The sequence below is a fragment of the Salarias fasciatus genome, chromosome 2 (genome assembly GCF_902148845.1).
Source record: "Salarias fasciatus chromosome 2, fSalaFa1.1, whole genome shotgun sequence".
Taxonomy (NCBI): Eukaryota; Metazoa; Chordata; class Actinopteri; order Blenniiformes; family Blenniidae; genus Salarias; species Salarias fasciatus.
Window position 1 is genome coordinate 17,602,380 of NC_043746.1, and position 21,015 is coordinate 17,623,394.

The following is a 21,015-nucleotide window of genomic DNA, read 5'->3' on the forward strand; positions in this document are numbered from 1 at the left end:
CTCTGCAGATGCATATGACTAAGTGACCGTCAAGAGCGACTATAGTGAGGACATGACTCACAGCTTCAGTGCGAAAAGATGCAGGAGCTTAGCTTTCACTTCACATATGTGCATAAACACGTCATATCACACATGCAATGCTAAAATTGATGAAATATATACGAGCAGTGCGGCATGACTCTGTTTGCAACATTATTTGTAGAAATCAGAATTATATTAACTGCAGGAGTTACCTTTTTTTTTTTTTGGGAAAGAGAAGCAGGTAGACTGTCCAGTGGAAATGTGTCTGTTTGTTTGTTACTGGGGGTTTGGGTCTGTCCTGATCTTTGCCCCGGTGGGTGATGTTTTGATAAACGCCTAAAAAAGGCCTGAAGATGCTCAGTGGGGAGAAATGAGCCATCAGACTGTGGCTTCTGTATGGAGGGAATTTGGCCTCAAGTGGTCTGATGTTAAAACGGAGGGAGAGGATTTCCAGGAACTCCAGTTTGTTCAGCCGGACAGCTCCGGCCTGGAGGAGAGGCGCCATCCCAGAGCCTATTGAAAAACTGAAGACTTGGGAAAATTGGAGCCCGCAGAGGCGGAGAGCCCACTGGGAGCCAGTGAGAAGTTAAAGTGCCTCTTATTAAGGAGTGAGGATGGCAGCAACACCAAAACACTGAGGAGAACACAACACAACGCAAGAACGCAAATGAACCGGCCAACACAAGGGGAGAGAAAGGTTTAAGTAAGGGAGGACACTGACGATCCACATAATGGTTTGACACACAGAACAGAGGACTGATGTTTGGAACCCAGAGGGCGGGACGGATGGTAGCGGCAGACTCAAGAAGTCAACCACCGCCACCTATTTTGGGACTGCCCAAAACTAACTGCTCTTTGGCACATAAGACATAAAGTTGCTATATTTAGAAGAAATATAACATCTGATTATCACACACCTGCTACATGCCACAGCAACAAACACAAATGTTAATTATTTGGAATTCTGACCGTAGTGGCCAGAAAAGCAATAACGAGCATAAGGGGGACATGTAAAGAGCAGCAGGCACGCACAGACATCACACGCACAGACGGAATTCTGACATCAATGCAGCAAACTTCCAAAATAAAGACGTGGACAGAACGACGTGTTTACTGCTGCAATTTAATTCTCGTCAGCAAAACCTGCCACCATTTTGAGTTTTCAATAAAGATTAAAATATTTTTTAAGAAAAAAAAAGGAAATTCACACGTTTTTCCCTTTTTCAACTGTGGGCTCCACACACACACACACACACACACTCTACAGGCACACAGTAATTAGGTGGAGATGTACCTCACTGTCCAGCTGAGCTGCTGCTGTCGTCTGTCTCAGCCTCAAAAGCTCCCAAGTTTCACCCAGCTGGTCACAGACAGAAATAAATGTCGCCACTTTGTGTGGTACGACTTTCCTTTCCAGTCCTTTTTTCACGTTAAAGATTGAACAAGGTATTAGAAACATTCCGTAGAGGTTTTGACGGACATTGACATGATGACACCTCAGTTGCTGCAGATTTGTTAGCTGCACTTCACTAATGCAGCTGTTATGCAGCTGTTGTTCTGTTATTAGATTGACCGGTGTTACACAATCCACCAATCTAAACAGAGTGAGTTGCTACCAAATGATTATACTATATGTGTGTAAGAAAATCTCCAATAATAATGTGCCAGTAATTTTTTTAATGGCGATGATAAATGGCATTTTGTTGTTTTCCTTCATTTTTTTCTTCTTCTTCTGTTTTGCTTCGTTCCAGCCATGTTCAACCTTATTCCAGTGGGGCTGCGAGTGGTGGCGATCCAGGGGGTGCAGACCAAACTCTATCTGGCTATGAACAGCGAGGGCTACCTGTACACGTCGGTGAGTGTCCTACCAGTGAGTGTTTGTGTGCACGTACGCATTTATTGGATGAACCTGATCTTCTTTCCTAGTTGTGTTTACAAAATGTGGCTTCTGTGTGAATTAAAGAACGTGACATGATGGAGAAAGAACACATACCGGTGCAAGGGAGGACTGATAGATTTTGTTTTTTCTCAAAGTGTTGTTTTTTTTTTTTTTTTTAATATTTTTATCTCTTAACAGCAGAATCTCACATTTCCCACTCAGACACATCATCCTGACTGATTAGGGAACATTATTTTCTGATATTATTCAATGTCAACAAAAAGTTCAGAGAGTGTGTAAGCAGGCTAAGCAGTGACAGATCTGGCTGTGGCAGGTGGCTCTTCATCTTTGATTAAATGTGCAAGGTTATGAATAATTCAGCTGCAAACCGAGCAGTGTTCCTGGTCATCTTTTTCCCCAAATGCCATCACCGCGCTGTGTTGGAAGGCATCAGTGAGCGCACTGACAGGAAACACGCACGCACGGTCTTCATAGAACTATTCTATATGGTAAATGTCTCCTGTTTTACAGCAATAAAATTAGAAGCAACAAGTAAAATCTGTAATAATTTTTTCAGACTTTTCATGATTTAACATATTTGAGAAGAAGAAAAAAGTTCAATCCGGGCAGTTTTGTCTCTGCCTTTATTTTGCTCTTCAAAATGAACATAAAATTGCTCATGGTTTCAGAAACAAGTTCATAAAGAGCCAAAATATTGACTTTAAATTCTGGTGTTGAAAATAAAATCTGGCTCTGGAAAAACACAACCTGAACTGAAAAAGGAAACATTGGCTCTGAAACGCTTTTACTGGAGCAAGATGTGCTAATACTGGGAAAGTATTGGCACAACAAAATACTCCACTGAAAAGACTGATGATAAAACTCATCAATGTCCAAGTCTTATGGCTTGATAGTCAGCACAGTTTATTGAGTGTATATGGAAATTACTTTTGAAGTGCTTGTGGTTTGTACCTCATCTGGCATTCAGGGAAAATGTCATCTGGAGGCTGGTGATGGAACGTGCAGTAATCTTCAAACATGTAGCAAACTGGGAATGCCATTCTGCTGGGCTCTACCTGAAACCCTCAGCTGCCTGATATGATCGGACTCAGACAGATCTCTCAGACAGAAACATTGATCTTTCTTGTCTTGCTGTCGTTTTGGAGCTAATCTGTGATTACTATTAAATATTTGGTATCAATGTGAATGCGTTAAACACATGCAGTTTTCACAACATTAATAGATTTTTTGCTTAATGTGAAACAATTGTTAAATTAACTACAAGCTGCAATCCCTTTTAGAACTGCCATTTATTTTTGAATGTGATCCCAATTCAACCAAACCCTGTCAAAACAATTCAGTAGGTATATCCACATCATATCTGATTAGAAAGAATGAGTTTTGTGATAATCCAAATGTTGCCAGAAATGTAAATCATCCCTCCAAGCCAAAAGAGTAACACAGCTGGAGTCAAAAACCTCTGTCAGCTTCCATAAAATAAATATGTGACTAGCTGTCTTATAAAGAATGGAATACAGCACAAATGAAATATGTAAACAAGAATCTGACATTCAACATTACAACACAATTGAGAAAAAAAACAATTATTTAGAAAAGAAATCATGTGCATAAAAAGAGAAGCCCCACAGCAGTAAAGGGTTCAGGGTTTGCACGGTGGTAAACACACTCGTCTCATAGCAGGAAGGTGGGTTTTGAATTCAAGCTTGGCCTTCCTATTTGGAGTTTGCTTGTTCTTCCCATGTGTACATGGATTTTCCTCATGGATAGATAGAGGATGGATGGATGGGTGAAAGGTTCAACGTATCACTAGTGAGGTGTTAGAATAGATGAAACAGCGTTAATGAGCAGAAAGGAAGCAGTAGCTAACCCATCCTTACCCAGAAGGGACCAAGAGCATTAGAATAACCATCGAGCTACGATCAGGGTCTTATAAAGTCAAATTCTGTTACAACCTGGATACATAATGTTCAACTTATGCTGACATAGAAAATCCTTTCTGAATTTAATTGGTGAATATATTAAGTAGGTATACACACCTTTTTTTTATGTATGAGGTTGTTTGCAGATGACATAGTGATCTGCAGTAAGAGTGGGGAGCAATTTGATGAGAGTCTGGAGAATTTGGACTTTCCAATAGCAGTGAGAGGTCTGAAGATGAGCTGAATGTGTTGAGATTTTCACTGCGAGTAACCAAAACTGACAAGATTAGTAAAGAGTACATCAGAGAGAGAGCTCATGTTGAGAGATGATCACTATGCGGGAACAACAATACTGAGGATGAAGTTTCCCGGAAGAAACGTGAGGAAGCTCATGGATGCTGTGAGAGAGAGAGAGAGGGGGATGCAGTTCGATCTGAGGAAGGAGGGAACAGGATAGAGAGAGAGAGAGAGACTATCAGAGGAATATGATCCACTGTGGCAACCCTGACACAAGATGCGAGATAAACTATTAACATTTGTAGAGCGAAACAAATGACTGCTGTGCGGCTGTTGTTTGGTGTGTCTGTGATTGCCTTATAATGAGCTATAGTGATTGTGTGACAACATATCCATAGGTACTGCCACAGCTAAACATGCCTGAGGGGAATGTACAGAATTAATTGAAGTAAAACACACCCCATCAACTCCTTCCCACACATACACACTCACATTACTGTACTTATTGAACGCAGCCCCCCCACCAATCCACAGCTCCCGGTTACAGATTTTAATGTGTTTAAAAACAGTCAGTAATTAAGCATCTGAAGCAAGCTGTGGGATTAAATAAAAAAAGAGAGTCTTACAATAAAACCTCTACAGTTGGAGTAGCTGCAGTAGAAGTGTTGTATTTTCAGCTTGTGTTCACTGGCAAGCACTCAGGAATATATTGGATGTCAGACAGTTTAAAACTTCCTTAAAAGGGCATAATATTCTTCATATGTTTTAGTATTGCTTCCATCTGTTGCACTGTTACAGAAATAGCTCTGCACCAAGTTCTCCATAACATTTTATTTGCACAGTGGCGCAGAAATACTCAAGGTTGCTGCTGCTAGGATTCTGTGAGTATTTTCACAACGCCCAGCTCAGACACCGACGTGCTGTTGAATGTTAAAACTCCCTCTGTTTGTTTTGTTTTCTATTAATAGTGCATTAATGTATGTAAGTACAACTTCAATAATCATTATTGTTGATATGAATTCATTTCAAATTTCAGCTAAATATTAAATAGAAAATCAATAGTGGAAAAATTTCAGTGTGTAAGCACCAAAGCTGCCTGCAGCATCAGTGCTGTGTTAAATACCAGCCCTCACGTTCATTACTGTATATAAGGTTGTTGTGTTAAATTAGACAAATGCAGTGGGGGAGGATGGGTTGTAGTGCTTTCTGTTTCAGCTAAATTAGACAGGGAGCTGAACTCAACGAGAAGCTGGCTCCCTATTAGCGCCCGTCGTGCCAGTGGTGCTGCCTGCGACTGCACGTTAAACCGGCCAATCACTGGCGAGCATTCGGGGGAGAATCCCAATCAACGGCGGAGAGACAACAGATGACGTATTATTCGGGGTGGGGGGGGAGAGAAGTGCGCTGCTCCTGCTGCTGGGATCTTGCACTTGCCGTGCGTTGTGTGTATGCATCAACTGCATGCATGAAACGCACAAACAGTAAATAGCACAAACATTTAAAAACCTGTCAGCTTTTGGAGCTGACTGGACCGCCTCACACGCGTATTGTTTGAAGCTTAGCGTGTTTTGGATGCAGAAAACTATAGAGAGCAGATAATATACACCGAGAAACAGAGTGAGAGAAATGAGTGAGAAAAAGAGTGTCCATGTGTGGGTGAGGCTGAACGTACCAGTGAAAATATATTCACCCATCAGCGTCAATGTGTGGGAGAGGAAGAAGCAAATTAATGTGTCTTACTTACTATCTTGTTTTGGTTTTTTTTTGTTTTGTTTTGTTTTGTTTTTTCTGTTCGCCTTTTTTAATTCTGTAAAAGCAGAGGGTCACGTCTTCCCTCAGAACTTCATAAGCGTCTTAAGGTTTGATCAAAATGGGAAAAGTGAGTTGGTGTAATCTGTGGAATCAGTAGTAAAATTATAATTAAGTCAACATCATTTTCCTGGAAGGAAAACAAAAGTTTTTTGCTTTGATTTTTTTTTTTTAAACATATTTCCAGATTTTATGAGAAGTCTGTTTTTATATCCTAAATTCAGCAGTGTGCACATATCTGACGAGGTGCCGTGGAGTGCTGTTATTAATGTGCTGGTGGGTCATGTTTGAATTAGTGTGAGTCACCGAGGCTCCAGTTGATTCTCGTCTAGACTGCTGTGAGTGTGTGTAAAAGGGAGAGTTCGGCGCTCCCAGGGTGGAGATATTTATCAGGTTTTACAGGCTGTTAAACCCCCCCAACAAATGTGCAAGTTAAATTCGTGCAATCACGCACGACATACAGTATTGTACAATAAAACATAAGTTTTATGAGCCATTTCATTGAAGATGCATTAAGTGCCATATAATGTTCAAAATGAAAAGAGGAAAGTATCTTCTAAATCTTGTTTATTTAAAATGAAATGCACTTTTTCCTCAAGCAATGTGAAGTATTAGCCTCACGTGTTTGTCTAAGGTTAGATATATTTTATACTTCTACAAATGATTACAGTAAGTGATTTTATTTTTCATTTTATTTTTTTCAAATGTGCTTTATAAAAGGAGGCTCATCTCATAAATGAATCCGAATGCTATTTATTTTCAGTTTGATTGTAGAATAAACAGATATACTGCCAAAGAGGCTTGTATATCCCCAACGTTTTACAATCTGCGTTCACGTTTCATGCACTCATGTTGGACACGTTGTTGGCCCGCAACCCTGCCTTTTCAGCTCTTTAGCAGGCACAATGTCTCTGGTAAATAACCACTGCTGTGAGGTTTCACTCCAGTGAGCTGTGTCATTAACTACTTTGTGCTGTGTGTGTGTGTGTGTGTGTGTGTGTGTGTGTGTGCGCAGATATCCAGGTTGGATGTGTACACTGTGTGGGTGTGCCTATTTGTGTTTGGTATTTGCAAGGGTCTTTTCCACTAGATTAAAACTCTCCAATTTATTTTCCAACACTGAGTGTACTTCATCTCCAGCCAAAGAAAAAGATGCTTTATAATCCACTTCCACTCTCATAAGGAGACAGGAGCTGTGAAAAGCCGGATTTAACAAGATTTATCTTTACTGCCCAGCAATAGCTTTAGTTTTCCTCAGTCTCGCAAGCATCGATGCGACTGGAACGAAACTGGAGCAACGCTCCGCTTTGATTGTATTGGCATAATTGGTGTCATTTGAGTTTCAGTGTGGCGGCTGAAGACGCTGGGGCCACGCACAGCATTGATCTGGCTTGTTCTGCGAGAAGTTCAGCCAATATCTTTACAGAGGAGATCCGATCCCGTATGGCAGTATTTCTCCCCCTGCTGATTGGATCAGAAAAACATTACTGGGGTGTAATTACCCCCTTAAAGCCAACAGAACACTGCATGAGAGTGCATCATAATTGATAGGGCTTTCTTGATGAGACTGCTGTGCTAATGCAATATTCATTTCACAGCTACCATTCCCACGTTTGCATCGTGCAGTTCTGTGTGTGAGAACAAAAGGTGTCCCAGATGGGCTGTGTGTGTTCGACGGTGCTGGTGCACCCATGTGTTTTATAGTCACGGACATTAGAAATGACAAGCAGACATCCTTCAGCGCTGTAAGATCAGCACAGCCTTTAAATGCCTCCTTGCTATAAGCAGCTGTTAGACAGTGAAACGCCCGGCCAGTGCAGCCACAATGCCAGCAGGGATTCCCTCCGAAATACTGATGTAAATGAATTTGTGTACAAGAAATATCTGTTTGCAAGAGCAGCTATTGGGGGGGGGGGTGAAGACACTGACAGTTTGTTTGCATTGCAGTGAGCACAGACTCTGTTCCTGTCACCACAGAGCAGAGTGATTTCAGAACAGGATGCTTGAATTTGTTAGGAAAAGCTTTCGATGCCTGTAGCCGCTCTTAATACTGACATTAACTCATCAAACCGCGGGTGGTGGTGGGGGTGGGGGGCACGATGTAGTGGTTCACAAATGCAGTAAAACAAGGTGTGGATGTTTTTAAATGTACTTTTCAATATAAAACAGTGTACGAGAGGCACTGGAAATATACAAAAAATAAAAATGGTTTCATAAGTGGGAAATCAGTTTGAATGTATTGCTGAGCCTGATCAGCATACAGTGGGATGGATGGATATGAACTAAGCAGTTCACGCTGTATTGGAATAAACATAAATTCACAAATCCTTAAATACTCCCGCCCTCTGCTATCTCTCTGTCCCTGAGGCATGAAGGCCCAAGAGCTGAAAACAATGGCTCACCCCTGATACTTTAAAAACAAACCGAAAAAAGCTTTTATTAATGAGGATAAACTAAAGAGTAGATGATATCTCACAGAAGAACTAAAGCTTTCTTCAGAATTATACAAGAGAACATACATGCATAGATGTGCTACATTTATAATCTGTTATTTATCTTGTTTTCGTATTGAGCTTCTTCAGGGAAAAAGGGCGCAAAACTGATGCCCCTGCACTATTATGTAACTTTGAAAAAAGTGATGTTTTTGTGACTGACATTGTTAGCCGTGTATATTTTGGACCAAAAAAAAAAAAAAGTTAGTTTTATAGGATAATTTAAAGTCCATTTGGCCCAAAGAAGCATGAGATTTGTGCAGCGAGAGACGACACAACGGATAACATTTTTATGCATATTGTATCCTGATTTTCATTTTTAAGTGGTTTCCCCTTCACTCCATCTGGCACCGGAGTCGAGATTAAAGTGATACAAGCTTTTTTTTCCTCATGAAGTGATTGGTTTCACTGAACAATGGACCTGCTTTAGACTGAAGAAGATGTGACCGGATTCAATCCAAAAGAATCTGAATGTTTCTGTCTGTCACTGTAAGAATAAAAATGGGGATCCCCCTGCCATTTTGGCCCCTCCTCGCTTCAGTCTGAGTGAGCCTGTTGTCCAGAGACCCACTCCAATACAGCAGCAATAGCCAGCAGCCTCTTCTCCATTTTGGCTGGAGCGCTGTCTGTATCTAACTGTATGTGTCTGTTTATCAATAGACTCTTTTATTCTCCAGGACAAGTGTAACCAGCCAAATCCACATAAGCTCATTATTAGAGGTAGAACAGAACTCCTGGCTTGGGAGCAGCCTGTTGTTTTGCTTCCAACTGCAGCTCGTGCAGCCTTCCTGAGACTGCTGCTAATCAGGCTGAAGAAGGAGTCTGAAAGCGAGAGAGAAGGAAGACAATGAGGAGCTGAGGGAGGTGAACAGTTAAGACACAAACAAGGAAGAGAGATTAAAAACACACAGGAAGGCAAAATGATTAAAAGCCGTTTTTAAAAAATATGTTGAGAGGATCGAAGAAATTATTTATTTTACCTTGTACACAGAAACACTGGGCATAATGCCAAGCTTGTTGTGATCATGATCCTGTATTTAAAAAAAAAGCACAGTTAGCATCTTTTTGTCTGTTTGTTACCGAAAATAAAGTAAATTAGACTAATGCGAAGTACAAGACAGTGAAAATGATGCTGCTATTTATTAAAGGACTCACAGATCACTGGAACTCTGAGGCTCAAATAGCTTTGTGTTAAAAAATGTTATAAAGTGAGAAACAAGTGACTGATTTGTGACGAAGGACACATTCCCAGCAGTCAGCGGAGCCCAGGCGATCTTTCCTTGTGATAAAACAGCCACAGTACTGAATCAGTGTTCTGGACTAAAACAAGCACATTTGTAGGTACTGGAATGATTCAGTGTGCATGTATAAGGATATAGATGAGTGGATGTGTATGAATACGTAAATAAGTATACAAGTGTGTAAGTGCATGTGTATCGGCGTATAGCAGGGAGAATGTCAGTAGCTATGTGTTCAGTACATGTGAGCAAGTGTATTAATATTTAAGTGGGTCTGTAAGTGTGTGAGGCTGTGAGTGAGTGTGAGCACACTGCTGTATAAATGACAAACTGACTCATTTGATCAGAAAAAATGTAAAGACTTCCTGTAATTCATTTGGTCCAGGCACTTACCTTCCCTTGATGGAGCAGCTTTCTTCAATATGCGCAGATAGACGCCACATTTCCTTTACTGCTTGCGTTGTTTTGAATGCAGTTGGCTGCAGGATGCTGGGCCATATGCTTTAGTGGCAGAGATGCAAACAAACCAAAGACTCCGATCAAAAAGACCAGAGTGTGTTAGACCAGCTCTAGAGCTGTTAACAGTTTGGAAAGGAGGATGCAGCACAGGCTGATGTCTGTCATGGAAAATGTCTTGCATCCTCTCCAAGATCTAGTCGTAAAACAACAGAAATTGCTCGGTAATCCACATAATCATCTTTTCTTGATGTCAGTGTTTAAATAACATCTTTCTAGAAGTAATTGCCACCTTCAGCGTTGTTAAAGTAAATGTTGGCTTTATTTGTGTTAATGCCCTTTGCAAAGGGTATAACAGGAGGACGTTAGACTCTTCACCCACTTAAAAGGAGAAAGTGATGGGTTTAGTGCATCGTATGAGATCCTGGTTTTACTCTACTGATGATTACTTGTGCTGACAAACAATTGTCCTCTCTAGTGCTTAATGACAGTATGAGATTTCAGATAACCCTTCACTTATGCCTGACTGTTGTATTATAGCAGAAATGTGTTATTTGGGACAAAGCATGAAAGTGTATTTACCAATACTTGAAGGAAAAATCTGTTTAAGATCATTGTAATTTTTTAGCGTTTATATGTCTTTACAGTTTAGAAATTTAAGAAATAAATGCCAATTGCCTTTTTTTTTTTTTTTTAATTAAACCATTATGCTAAGACTGGTTCTTAGATGAGCTTAATATTTGTGGAACAGTAGAGCTTTGAATCTCCACTGCCGAAACTCAGTTGAAAATAAGAGGGTTGATTCAACAGGATGCGCACCAAGAAACAACTTTGCTGGCTCTCCAGCTCTGCCTCTGCCGTGACATTTTCGTCTCTTGTGATCTGTGAAAGCTAAATCTGTAAGATGGGATGACGAACGAGTGTGACTGTCAGTTACTGTAGGCAGGTGGAAGCTTTGTGTCTCGAGTGGGCATAGTGTGACAAAAGACTCAAAGTGACACAGCGGAGCTCTTTTAACAAGTTCAACAAGTGAAAATTTTCCATCTCATTGCGGCTGGCTGCTTATGCACCAAACAGCTTTTCGGTGTTTTAGCAGCATCACATACAAAGGCCTCAGTAGAAGCACGTCATCAAACACGGACCTCATTCAGTCTTTTGAAACCCTGTTGCTGCTGTCCGTGAACGGCGACGCTGTCGAACTGAGAAAGAGACGAGAGGCCGCTGCAGATGACTCCACGTCTGATAGTGACACGCCGTTTGTCTTGATCTCACGGTGGGTCTGCGGCCTCGGGGACAAATCATCAGCCTCACCAATGTGATGGATTTAATTGGGTTGGCCTAACAAGACGAGTTTTGGACTGACAGAGACATCCAAGCCTTTAGCGTCCATTGCAAGTTTGAACCAGTAGATACTCAAACTCTGTGTTGCACATCCTGAGTGTGAATAAAAAATAAAAAGCAGAATGGGCTTACCGCTGACTGGCCTGTCTTGTCTTCAGAGTGACGTCCCTCAAGGTGTCTCAGGGGCAATTGTCTTCTAACTGATTAGACTTCGTTCTGTAGGCTTAGTGCCCAAGCAACCCCACAAATTGAACAAACACACAGTCGCGCACACACTCACACACGCACGCACATGCACAAAATCTCGCCACAGGGGAAATAAACCTCAGCCCCACTGTTGTTGCATTAATGGTCAAATCCCACTGAAGCACAGGATGCTAAACCGAACAGGGAGGGCGAGTGAACTCTTGCACAGTATGGAGTCCAGAAGATGAATTTTGCATGTCTCTAAGGATTTTTTCTCTCACAGCAAGTACATTAGTGCAGGAAGGGGGGGAAGACTCAGATAGCACATAAAAGAAAGGTGGACAAACACCTTCTGTGCAGTACTGAAGTGCACTTAGATTACATGTAATCTTATTAAAGCCAGCTTGTAATAGCATTGTAAACGTTTTTGTTGTTTTGTTTTGGTTTTTGTGTTTGTTTGCCGTTTGAAAGGACATTACTAAAGCACAGAGCAATAAAGTCAAATGGCAGCAAGAAGTGCACTTGTGCAACAAAATCTTAAATACAACGGACAAAACTCTAAAAGATAATGAACTGCCCATGCATAATTAAAAGCTGGGACCAAATGAGACTATACCATTCATCTTGCCTGAATGTTTTATTAATGGCTCTCTGTATCTGTCATATCACTGTTATCCGTGCTATAAAGTGCTACATTATTCAGCACCGTAAATGGAATGAATAGATCCAGAAGATTCTCTGGAGATAAAAATTTGAAAGCAGAGGCCTTGAGCCCGGAGATGGTTCCTGCGCCGTCCTCCCCTCCAGAGTGTGTGTGTGCCGAATGTGCCGTGCACCGTACCGTTATTAAGTTGCACTTTAACTTAATGAACTATTGCATTTCAAACGCTTGAGTTTATAACAGGATGTCAAAGACTCCCGAGACTTTGAAAACTACTGTCTGACAACCAGTGTACACTGTTTCTGCTTGTCCTCCCCCTGCAGGAACACTTTACACCAGAGTGCAAATTCAAGGAGTCGGTGTTTGAGAACTATTACGTGACATACTCCTCCATGATATACCGGCAGCAGCAGTCGGGCAGGGGCTGGTACCTCGGTCTGAACAAGGAAGGAGAAATCATGAAGGGGAACCACGTCAAGAAGAACAAGCCAGCAGCCCACTTCCTTCCCAAACCTCTTAAAGGTAACTTTTCTGATTCCTTTCAGCGCTTTCACGGTTTCCACAAAGATCAACTATGCGGTCCTCAGCATCTGGGAAAAAGTTGCTGTAACTCAAAAATCCATTATGGCAGTTTTCTTGACTATTCTGACATTTGTGTATATAGTTAATGATGAGTGGGTGTAAAACATTGTAAAAAAAGAAATCTAACAACCTACAATTTGATCTGATTACTTTCCACAGCTTGTTTTTGATTTTCTATATACTTGAAGCTCATGTGGCTGAAAAAAAAAATCACTTCCAGTGATGAGATTCTAATTGAAACCCAAGTTGGTTTTGGTGACTTACAGTGTGGTATCCTTAAAGTAAGCCTGGCTATAATAACAAAAATATATGACAGAAACTAAATAGCAGCTCATTCAAAAATCACATTTATGAAATGCAACTAAAACATGTAGACTTTTTTTCTTTCTCTCTATTCTGACTAAAAAAGAGTGTCGGGTTCTGTTTTCAGGGCCAAAAACTCCTCAAATGACAGTCAGTCCAACTGCATGAGGCATTTACAAAGCTTGGGTTCATGTTTAAATATATTTGACAATGAAGAAATGGACACTGACATTCCCTATATTTACTGCACTATATAATATAAACGTTGACGTCTTTCCTCACAATAGATCATAAAACAGACACGTTTAGTATTTTGTATTCAGTATGATGACAATAAAACAAGTGTCAAGCATACAGTTGAGACAATAAGCTGAATTATGAATAGTAGCATCCAGGACTTTGGTTTCATGACCGTGCAGTCGATCAGAGCCACACCCATCAGTGTGTGTGGCAGTGTGGTTGTGGATAACAAAAGAAACGGGGAGAAATGGCTCGGTTGTCTCTGCTGAAAAGGCCACAGTCCTTTCATCTTCAACAAGATGCAGATTTACCTGTCAGCAGAGCAGAAACAGTGAGACAGTCTGCCGTCTCTTCACTGAAACAAAAGCAGACCACCAAGGTTTTCGTTCGTTCTCTTCTTTTTAGTTTCAGGGAGAAATAAAAGGCTTGCAGTAAATAGTGTTTCCTTCAACTTGGCGATTGTTGAGTACAGTGAAGATCTCTCAGTGAGAGGAGCAGGTCGAACCACAGCATGAGAGCAAAGATATCAGGGATGAAGCGAGCGATGAAGAAGAGGCTGAGGACAGTGGAGACGACAGACCAGACGTGGTCAAAATGCGACTTCCGTCTCACAAAACAGGAAAGCCGTTTTAACTACATTTGAACCTTTGTGTATTTGAATATTCATAATTGAAGTGTCAAATTAAATTGACATTTAAAGTAATTTGGAAAGCATAAATCAAACTGTATAACATACTGAGACGTTCTGGAAAGTTACACTCTTTTTGACACACTTTTAAATCTTGATATCAGAATTTGAAAAAATACAGTACTAAAACATGCTGTTTAATTGTACATGTTTTCATTATATTTATTTTAAAAATCTGTGGTCTACTTGGACTAATATGGCAAAAGGTTTGTGTTCAGGCTGACTTAAAGATATCCCACGACAGAGAAATTTTGTTAACAATAATCCAGTGTTTGTTTTTCAATGACAAAAAAAAGCCACAACACTTCAGCACCATTCAAAATACTGCCTGACAGATCCTTAATTTTAACGACAAAAGACACAATGCATTTGTGTTTAAACATCGATCAGATCCCTCATTCAGTAATCCGTCAGAAATTATAGTGCTGAGCAGTCTGATGTGGAGTGGCTTTTTTCTTTCTTTTGACTTTTTGTTAAAAATGCCGCTTCAACTCCATTCTTCTTTAGTGACACTTCTCCAGCCGGCATCTTATTAAGAATCCATATCTGCCCTCTGAGATCACCATAATAGCTTTTCACTTTCATTTACCGGGCATTCCAGGGGGTCTGGAGCACACTTAAAGGCAATAGCCGGAGAACGGCTGCCATGCTTTAGCTGAGAGAGAAATACTCAAAGACGAGAAGCGAACAACAAGGATGAATATGAGGTCGGTTGAGACGGTAATTCTAACAGATGACAGAGACCATTGCCCTTGACTTCTGCATGAAGTCAAGGGCAATCTTAAACCAGATTTAGCAGGTTGTTAAAGAGGGGCAGAAAATCAAAAAATGAGGGAAACATTAAATGTCGTGCTGGTATATCCATACTACGATATAAAAAAACTTTCTTTTTTCTCCTGTATTTTAAATGTCAGATGCAGCTCGTAGTTCAGTGGCAGCTTTAAGAGAAATAAATGAAGAAAAAAAAAAGTTCCAGAGGCTCATAAAGAGGCAGTGGTGTTACAGGGCGCAATTAGGAGGCTGTCTGAGCGTTGACGATGGCGTCTCCTCCAGGCTTTACTCCCCACTCTTCATGTTCCAGTCCGGAAGACTGTCCGCATCTTCTCATTCTGTCGTCCTCCAGATGAAGCAAGTTCACCTCGTGTCATTCAGTCCCAAACAGCAAAATCCTCTTAAAGCTCTTCCAGGAAGTCTGGAAATAAGAAGCAAACGGCTGACTTTATCTCAAGAGTGCGTCGTCTGTCAGGTTCTGTTTGTCAGTGAAACGGTGGAAATTTACGAGATGGTTAGTTGCAGTTCAAGGATTAATGTTTAAAAACGAGACGTCGCCGTAGTGTCAAGGTGCCGCCATAATCCTGAGGTCAGTCGCCGACCATCATAATCGTACATCAGGCTGTCCCGACCAAGGCTGGCACTGATCATTAGCAGTTTCCCAGCAAAATCCTGCCAATGATTGATGCACGCACACAAGGCCTGTCTCGGGATTGCTGCTGTAACATAAAAATGCTGGGCTAAGTGAAGCGTCTGAAGGCCTGCGTTTGCTGTTTCAGCCACAGACTCCCTGAGGACTGAACATCAAATAGCATTCTAGGCAGAAGGATGTTGACAACATCCTGAAACCAAAGACTGTGAACCTCAGATTACTGATTTTTTTTTTTTTTTTTTTTTTTTTTCTGAAAAGGCTGCTGAGATGCATATTGGGTCGGTGCTGCGCACACAGCAAAGCCAAAGCACTAGCAACTCTTGAATTTATAATGCCATGCTGTGAATATGTGATTTTTATTTTTTATTTTTTTTTAACTTCACTACTAAGCTAATCTACTGAGATCTTTCCATTCAGCAGATTGTAGGAACTATAAAGTTTCAGTTGAAAATTTTGATTGATTTCTAAAATACGTATATATTGAAAAAAGGGAAGTTGATCATTTAGTAAGCATTTTTGATGTGCTGTTAACAATGAATGACTTAGATAAAGGATATAAAGATAAAAGACATAAAACTAAAAGTTTTAAAGAACTTAATCTCCTGTAACGGTGGCTGAATGGCCGTCACCCGATGTGCTTGTTTCATTTCTATGAAAGCATTAAAATGCCATGAGTGGAGCGAGTTCTCAGTTGTACTGCAACATTTCAAGACCCAAAGACCTCAACTTAGATTAGGCTTTATGAGTTTTCAACTGCCGGCAATAAATGGAAAAGGCGAAGTGAAGTGAGGCCCTCGAAAAGATATTCAGCAGTGTGAGTGCACAAGGAGAGAGATGACAGAAAACACTTTCAAACTCAAAGAACGACAGTTTGAAAAGGAAGCTGCAAACGAGCATGGACAGAAAAGAACAGCATTTGGAAATGTGTTATTTTTGGATGAGGCTATTTTTGACTGAGATGGGTCTGATGTTAGATTGTATGTCTTGAGAAAACCAGGAGAAGAAACGACTGTTTTTTTCGACATAGTGCGTTTTAGAGCTTCATCAATTTCAACACACATTCATCCAAACAAGGCGTTTAACATTTTGGATCAACTCAGCCTCTGTAAATGATTTTAGATCCAAGACATTTCAATTTCAACAGTTTAATGGTCCAAAGTAGCAACCACCGGGCGAAGGAGTTCTTAAGATCTTTGGAAAACTGTCCATCCTGTTTTATAGATTAAATAAAAAGTGTTCCAGAAGCTGAGTAAATTCATACTCAGATGTTGTCAAACTGTTAAAAGCCATGAATGCCTGGTCTTGTTCTCAGTTGTCACTTCTTTAATATTTAAAAGAAATGGCACTTCATCTGACTTGGACTTCTTGTGTGTTTCCACAGTGGCGATGTACAGAGAGCCATCCCTTCACGACTTGACAGAGTTCTCCCGCTCCGGCAGCGGCACGCCCACCAAGAGTCGGAGCGCTTCAGCCGTCCTCAACGGAGGAAAAGCCGTGAGCCAGAACGAGTCGACGTAGCCCATCAGCCCAAACCCAGGCCTGGGGCCGAACCACGAAACCTTACCTCTAACAGAGCATGAATCCAAGCAGACTTGTTTCTCCGATCAGCGGTTCAGGACTAGCTAAGACAACAAACCACACATCAACATCCAGACACCCTCAGTAAATTACAGTTAGAAATCCATTGTAGTCAGTCACCTGTAAAACAGAGTCAACGGTTATAGGGGGGAAAAAAATGGAAAAATAAAAAACAAACAGCACATAGATCATTCTGGACCTAGAAACAGTTTAGAATTTTGGTTTTTGGCTTGAGATTTATTTACTATCTTAGTCACTTTGATGATGCATACAGGTTAGTTCATCTTTATATTTCTTTCTAACTTTATTTCCTGTGGACAAAAAGTTTATTTAAGGTCTCGCAGACATCAAGCACTCGTGCATCTGTCAGACAGGGACAGCGAGCTAGACACGCAGGTGTTCAGGGCAGCCGCTACTGATGCTGGTCGACGAGGCTGCAGTGGTAAAGAACAAGCCCTGATCTTTGTCTCATCCATGCTTCTGTGAATACAAAGCCTATAAACTCCCTGGTGCGGTTCAGCCTACTGCTACTGGGACTGTGGCCGGCCAGATGGTAGCTCTCCTGCGTCCTAGTGCACACGCTCAGAGATTGAGCTCTCTAGCATGGGGAAACGAAGCCTATGTTTAACTGACCTGAAGTATAAGGGACAGCGTGGCTCTCTTGCAGATTTTTGATTTCTTTTTTTCCAGAGATGCCACAGCTGCACCTTGATTTTTGCTAATTTTCTGAATTAGCCGAGAGTTTTTATTTGGTTATGTTTTTGTCTCCTCTTGTCCTCTTCCCTTGCCATTGTTCAGTATTTGTTATTTTTCTGTTTATTTCATTACTGAAATGGGTTCCAGCAAACCAAAGACAGAACGAAAGAGTGTCCCTTTAAGCCGCTGAAAACCAAGCCAGTGTAGAGGCAAAGCTGGAATTTCTTTTTTTTTTTCTGGTACATTTTCGATGGGGGAAAAAGCAAGGATTTTGTGAATAGAAGAACAATGGCGAAAGGAAGTGATTTTAAACACTTTGGAGTTGGTAGCGTGCTTGATGTTGTGCTTTTTGCTGATATGCTCAATGGCCAAGGTATGAAACAATATTTCTGTGTCCTCATTTCCTTTCGTCACCACCGTGTCACGATGTCTCTAGCTCTTGTCCTCGTGATCTGTTTCCTCCCTCCGTGCTTGTGTCACTCTCCGACTCGACCCCCTCGGACTTTCTTTTTTTTTTTTTTTTGTTGTCAATTTCTATTGACTGATACGGTTCACCACAGAACGTGGTGGAAAAAAAAACCCTTCCCAGGATGCTTGTTATGTGTTTGAGTAACTTCTTGTGGTGACAATATTTTCTATATTTAAAAAAAAGAATACTGTGGACTTTTAGGTGGCTTAACATTTTATAGGATATGTCATATTTGTAAAAGTGAAAAAAAAAAAGAAAAGAAAAAGAAAAACATACAAAAATGAACATCTTCCCTTTCTTGCACAGGGCATGTACAAACACAAACATGTACAAAAAGGACCCCTTTTTGTGGGCTATGTACTCTTCCCTTCAGCTACATAACTTATTTCTGGTACATGCTTCTGGAAGACTTTCCTTTCTTTGGTTTCCTCTGGAGGTGGTTTATATTAGGTGAACCTATCTGTTGCATGGGAGAAAGCAGGGAAACTCTGGTCTAGAGCTGCATGATGTAGGCTATGTGTATTAACCCATGTTGGATCATGTGTTCCAAACTACCAGGCTAAATCTGATAAAAAACAACATATACAGGCAGACAATGAAGCTGTCTGATAACTTCCAGTTGTTTATTATTTGTTGTATACACAAAAATGCACTGAATAAAATGTTTATATTAAGATATACTTTTAAAACGTGTCAGACTTTTCTTCTTTATCTGATGACTTCAGTTCCTTCCCCATCCACCGGAGTTGACGTGGTCGGCGATAATTGGTGGTGGAGAGTTGCTGGATTCTCGCCTTCCCCCTTGAGAAACTCCTGAACATACTCTTATGCTGCACTCCTGTCTGCGGGCGCCGATACATCTTTTAGAAGTGGGATATACCTTTAATTGCCTCGGGGTTACAGCAGGTGTACAGGCTTATACGGTTTATTCCATCTGATAAATCAATATCTCCTTTAGACATGAAAGAAGAAGAAAATGCTCCTCTGCTGCAGCTTTTTCCTGTGTCTGTGTAAGTGCTCAATAGTAAGTACTATTACTTTTCACCTAAAGGCTAAACATTAAATTAGTTTCCTAAAGAATGAAACACAAGAGCCGGAGGCTTTCGGTTCTGTCAGCAATAAGCGCTGCAGACCCTCCAATCCTCACATAACCAGTCGTGCGCCTAAATCAACTGAGTAAAATTAGAAAACTTCAGTGCTACGAGGTCCGTGTCTGTGCAGAGAAGACATGACAGAATATACTAATTACCTGGCAAGTCTGCCATCGGTAAGACAAGCTGGTAGAAAAAATAAACGGCCGCATGACACCGACGGAGCGTTGTTAATAAGGTCAGCTCTGTCCGTCGTACTCGGTCAGCTCACGAAAAATCACTTCATCTAATGAGAGCTTAAGTCCTTGATCACTCTGCCCTGACTGCTGTGTGTCAGGAAATGTGAGCTGAAGGTTGCAGAATGTGATGAACGGTACAATCAGTGGAAAAATATCAAGCTGGTCTGAGATTTGTTTGCAAAAGTGAGTTATTACTTCTTTAAAAAAAAAAAAACACTCTCACCGGAGCTATATTAAAAAAATAAAGCTGTTTACGAAACTAAAGTGAGGATTTTTTTTTTAATAAAATAAATTGAAAAGTGTCACTATTTGACTGCACATTGATGTCAAGGCAAAGAAGAACAATTGCACTATTGATCAGCTGAAATGGGTCTTAAAATCGTGTCTTAGTATTTTCTTGATATTATATTTGTAACATTCTATTGTGAGTCCTAAGTCACGTAGACTCTTATTGTTTTGAAGACATTGCCTACAGATAATGAGGAATTGTATTTGGTAAATAACAGGGACAGTGTGGATCAGAGTCTGACAGGAGAGGACATTACATAATGTCACACAGGTGAGATTTCATAACAGAAACGGTCATTTGTCACAGAGCAGCTATCAGCCCTGAGCTCCAGCTGGTACTTTCATAACTGTTCGGTGAATTCACTCTCATAATTGCATTTGTCCTTTAATTTAATAAGTGACAATTACAATAGAGTCATTTGTTAATATCAAACGTAAAGCCAAGTCAAACATAAAAGAAGCAATAGTCGAACAATTCCAGCATGGGCAAGAAAACCTGACTGGGGAGGGACGACCTGTGAGATGGCGAGGGTTAAACCCTGGATCAGAGGAGCTGGTTTTACTGTTAAAAGCATAACAGGATATGATCATTCTAAAAAGGAAGAGTATCCCAGACTTCACACTCTTCACTTTCACCCATTGAAATATGGTCCTTTAACTTCATTAAGGACAATGAATAAGCACACAACACCTGTACTGACTAGTGGATGAGTTAGAATATTAAAACGGATCTGAAGATCTAAGTTTGAGTCACGTCACAGAACAATAGTCCAGTACAGACAGAAAGCTGATGACAGCCTTTCGTTCACTTCTTCTTCAGCCCTCGGAGTGAGAGTGTTAGAGCGGGCATCAATCTGGTCTTTGCAGACTACCTCATTACGGCCATTGCCAGCAGAGACAGGAGGACTAATAGGCCTCTGTAATATAGGCCCTGATATGAGCTACTTCATCGTTCATGTAGTTTGACATCCTCCTACTCCCTTCATTTCCTTTTTGCCCATCTCGAGACTCCATTCATTAGCATGGGACAGTCCAATTCATTAACAGAGGCTGCAAGCCTTGTTCTGAGAAGGCGATGTGAAGAGAAGCCACTTTTCCCGGCCCGTATCTTCCTCTATTCCCCTCTTTTGCTCGCTCACTGACCAATCAGTTATTCTG

General features: G+C 40.9%; 1 protein-coding gene across 4 annotated transcripts in view; it reads left to right on the plus strand.

Moving 5' to 3' along the window:
* Positions 1 to 18,412, plus strand: part of fgf13a (fibroblast growth factor 13a) — an 88,886-nt gene extending 70,474 nt beyond the window's left edge. For all 4 annotated transcript variants that reach the window (XM_030115512.1, XM_030115530.1, XM_030115541.1 and 1 more), the window contains 3 exons: positions 1,773 to 1,876; positions 12,584 to 12,782; positions 16,878 to 18,412. In XM_030115512.1, coding sequence (XP_029971372.1) covers positions 1,773 to 1,876; positions 12,584 to 12,782; positions 16,878 to 17,014 — 440 coding nt within the window. In that variant the 3' untranslated portion in view covers positions 17,015 to 18,412. The remainder of the gene's footprint in view (positions 1 to 1,772; positions 1,877 to 12,583; positions 12,783 to 16,877) is intronic.
* Positions 18,413 to 21,015: the final 2,603 nt, after the last annotated feature.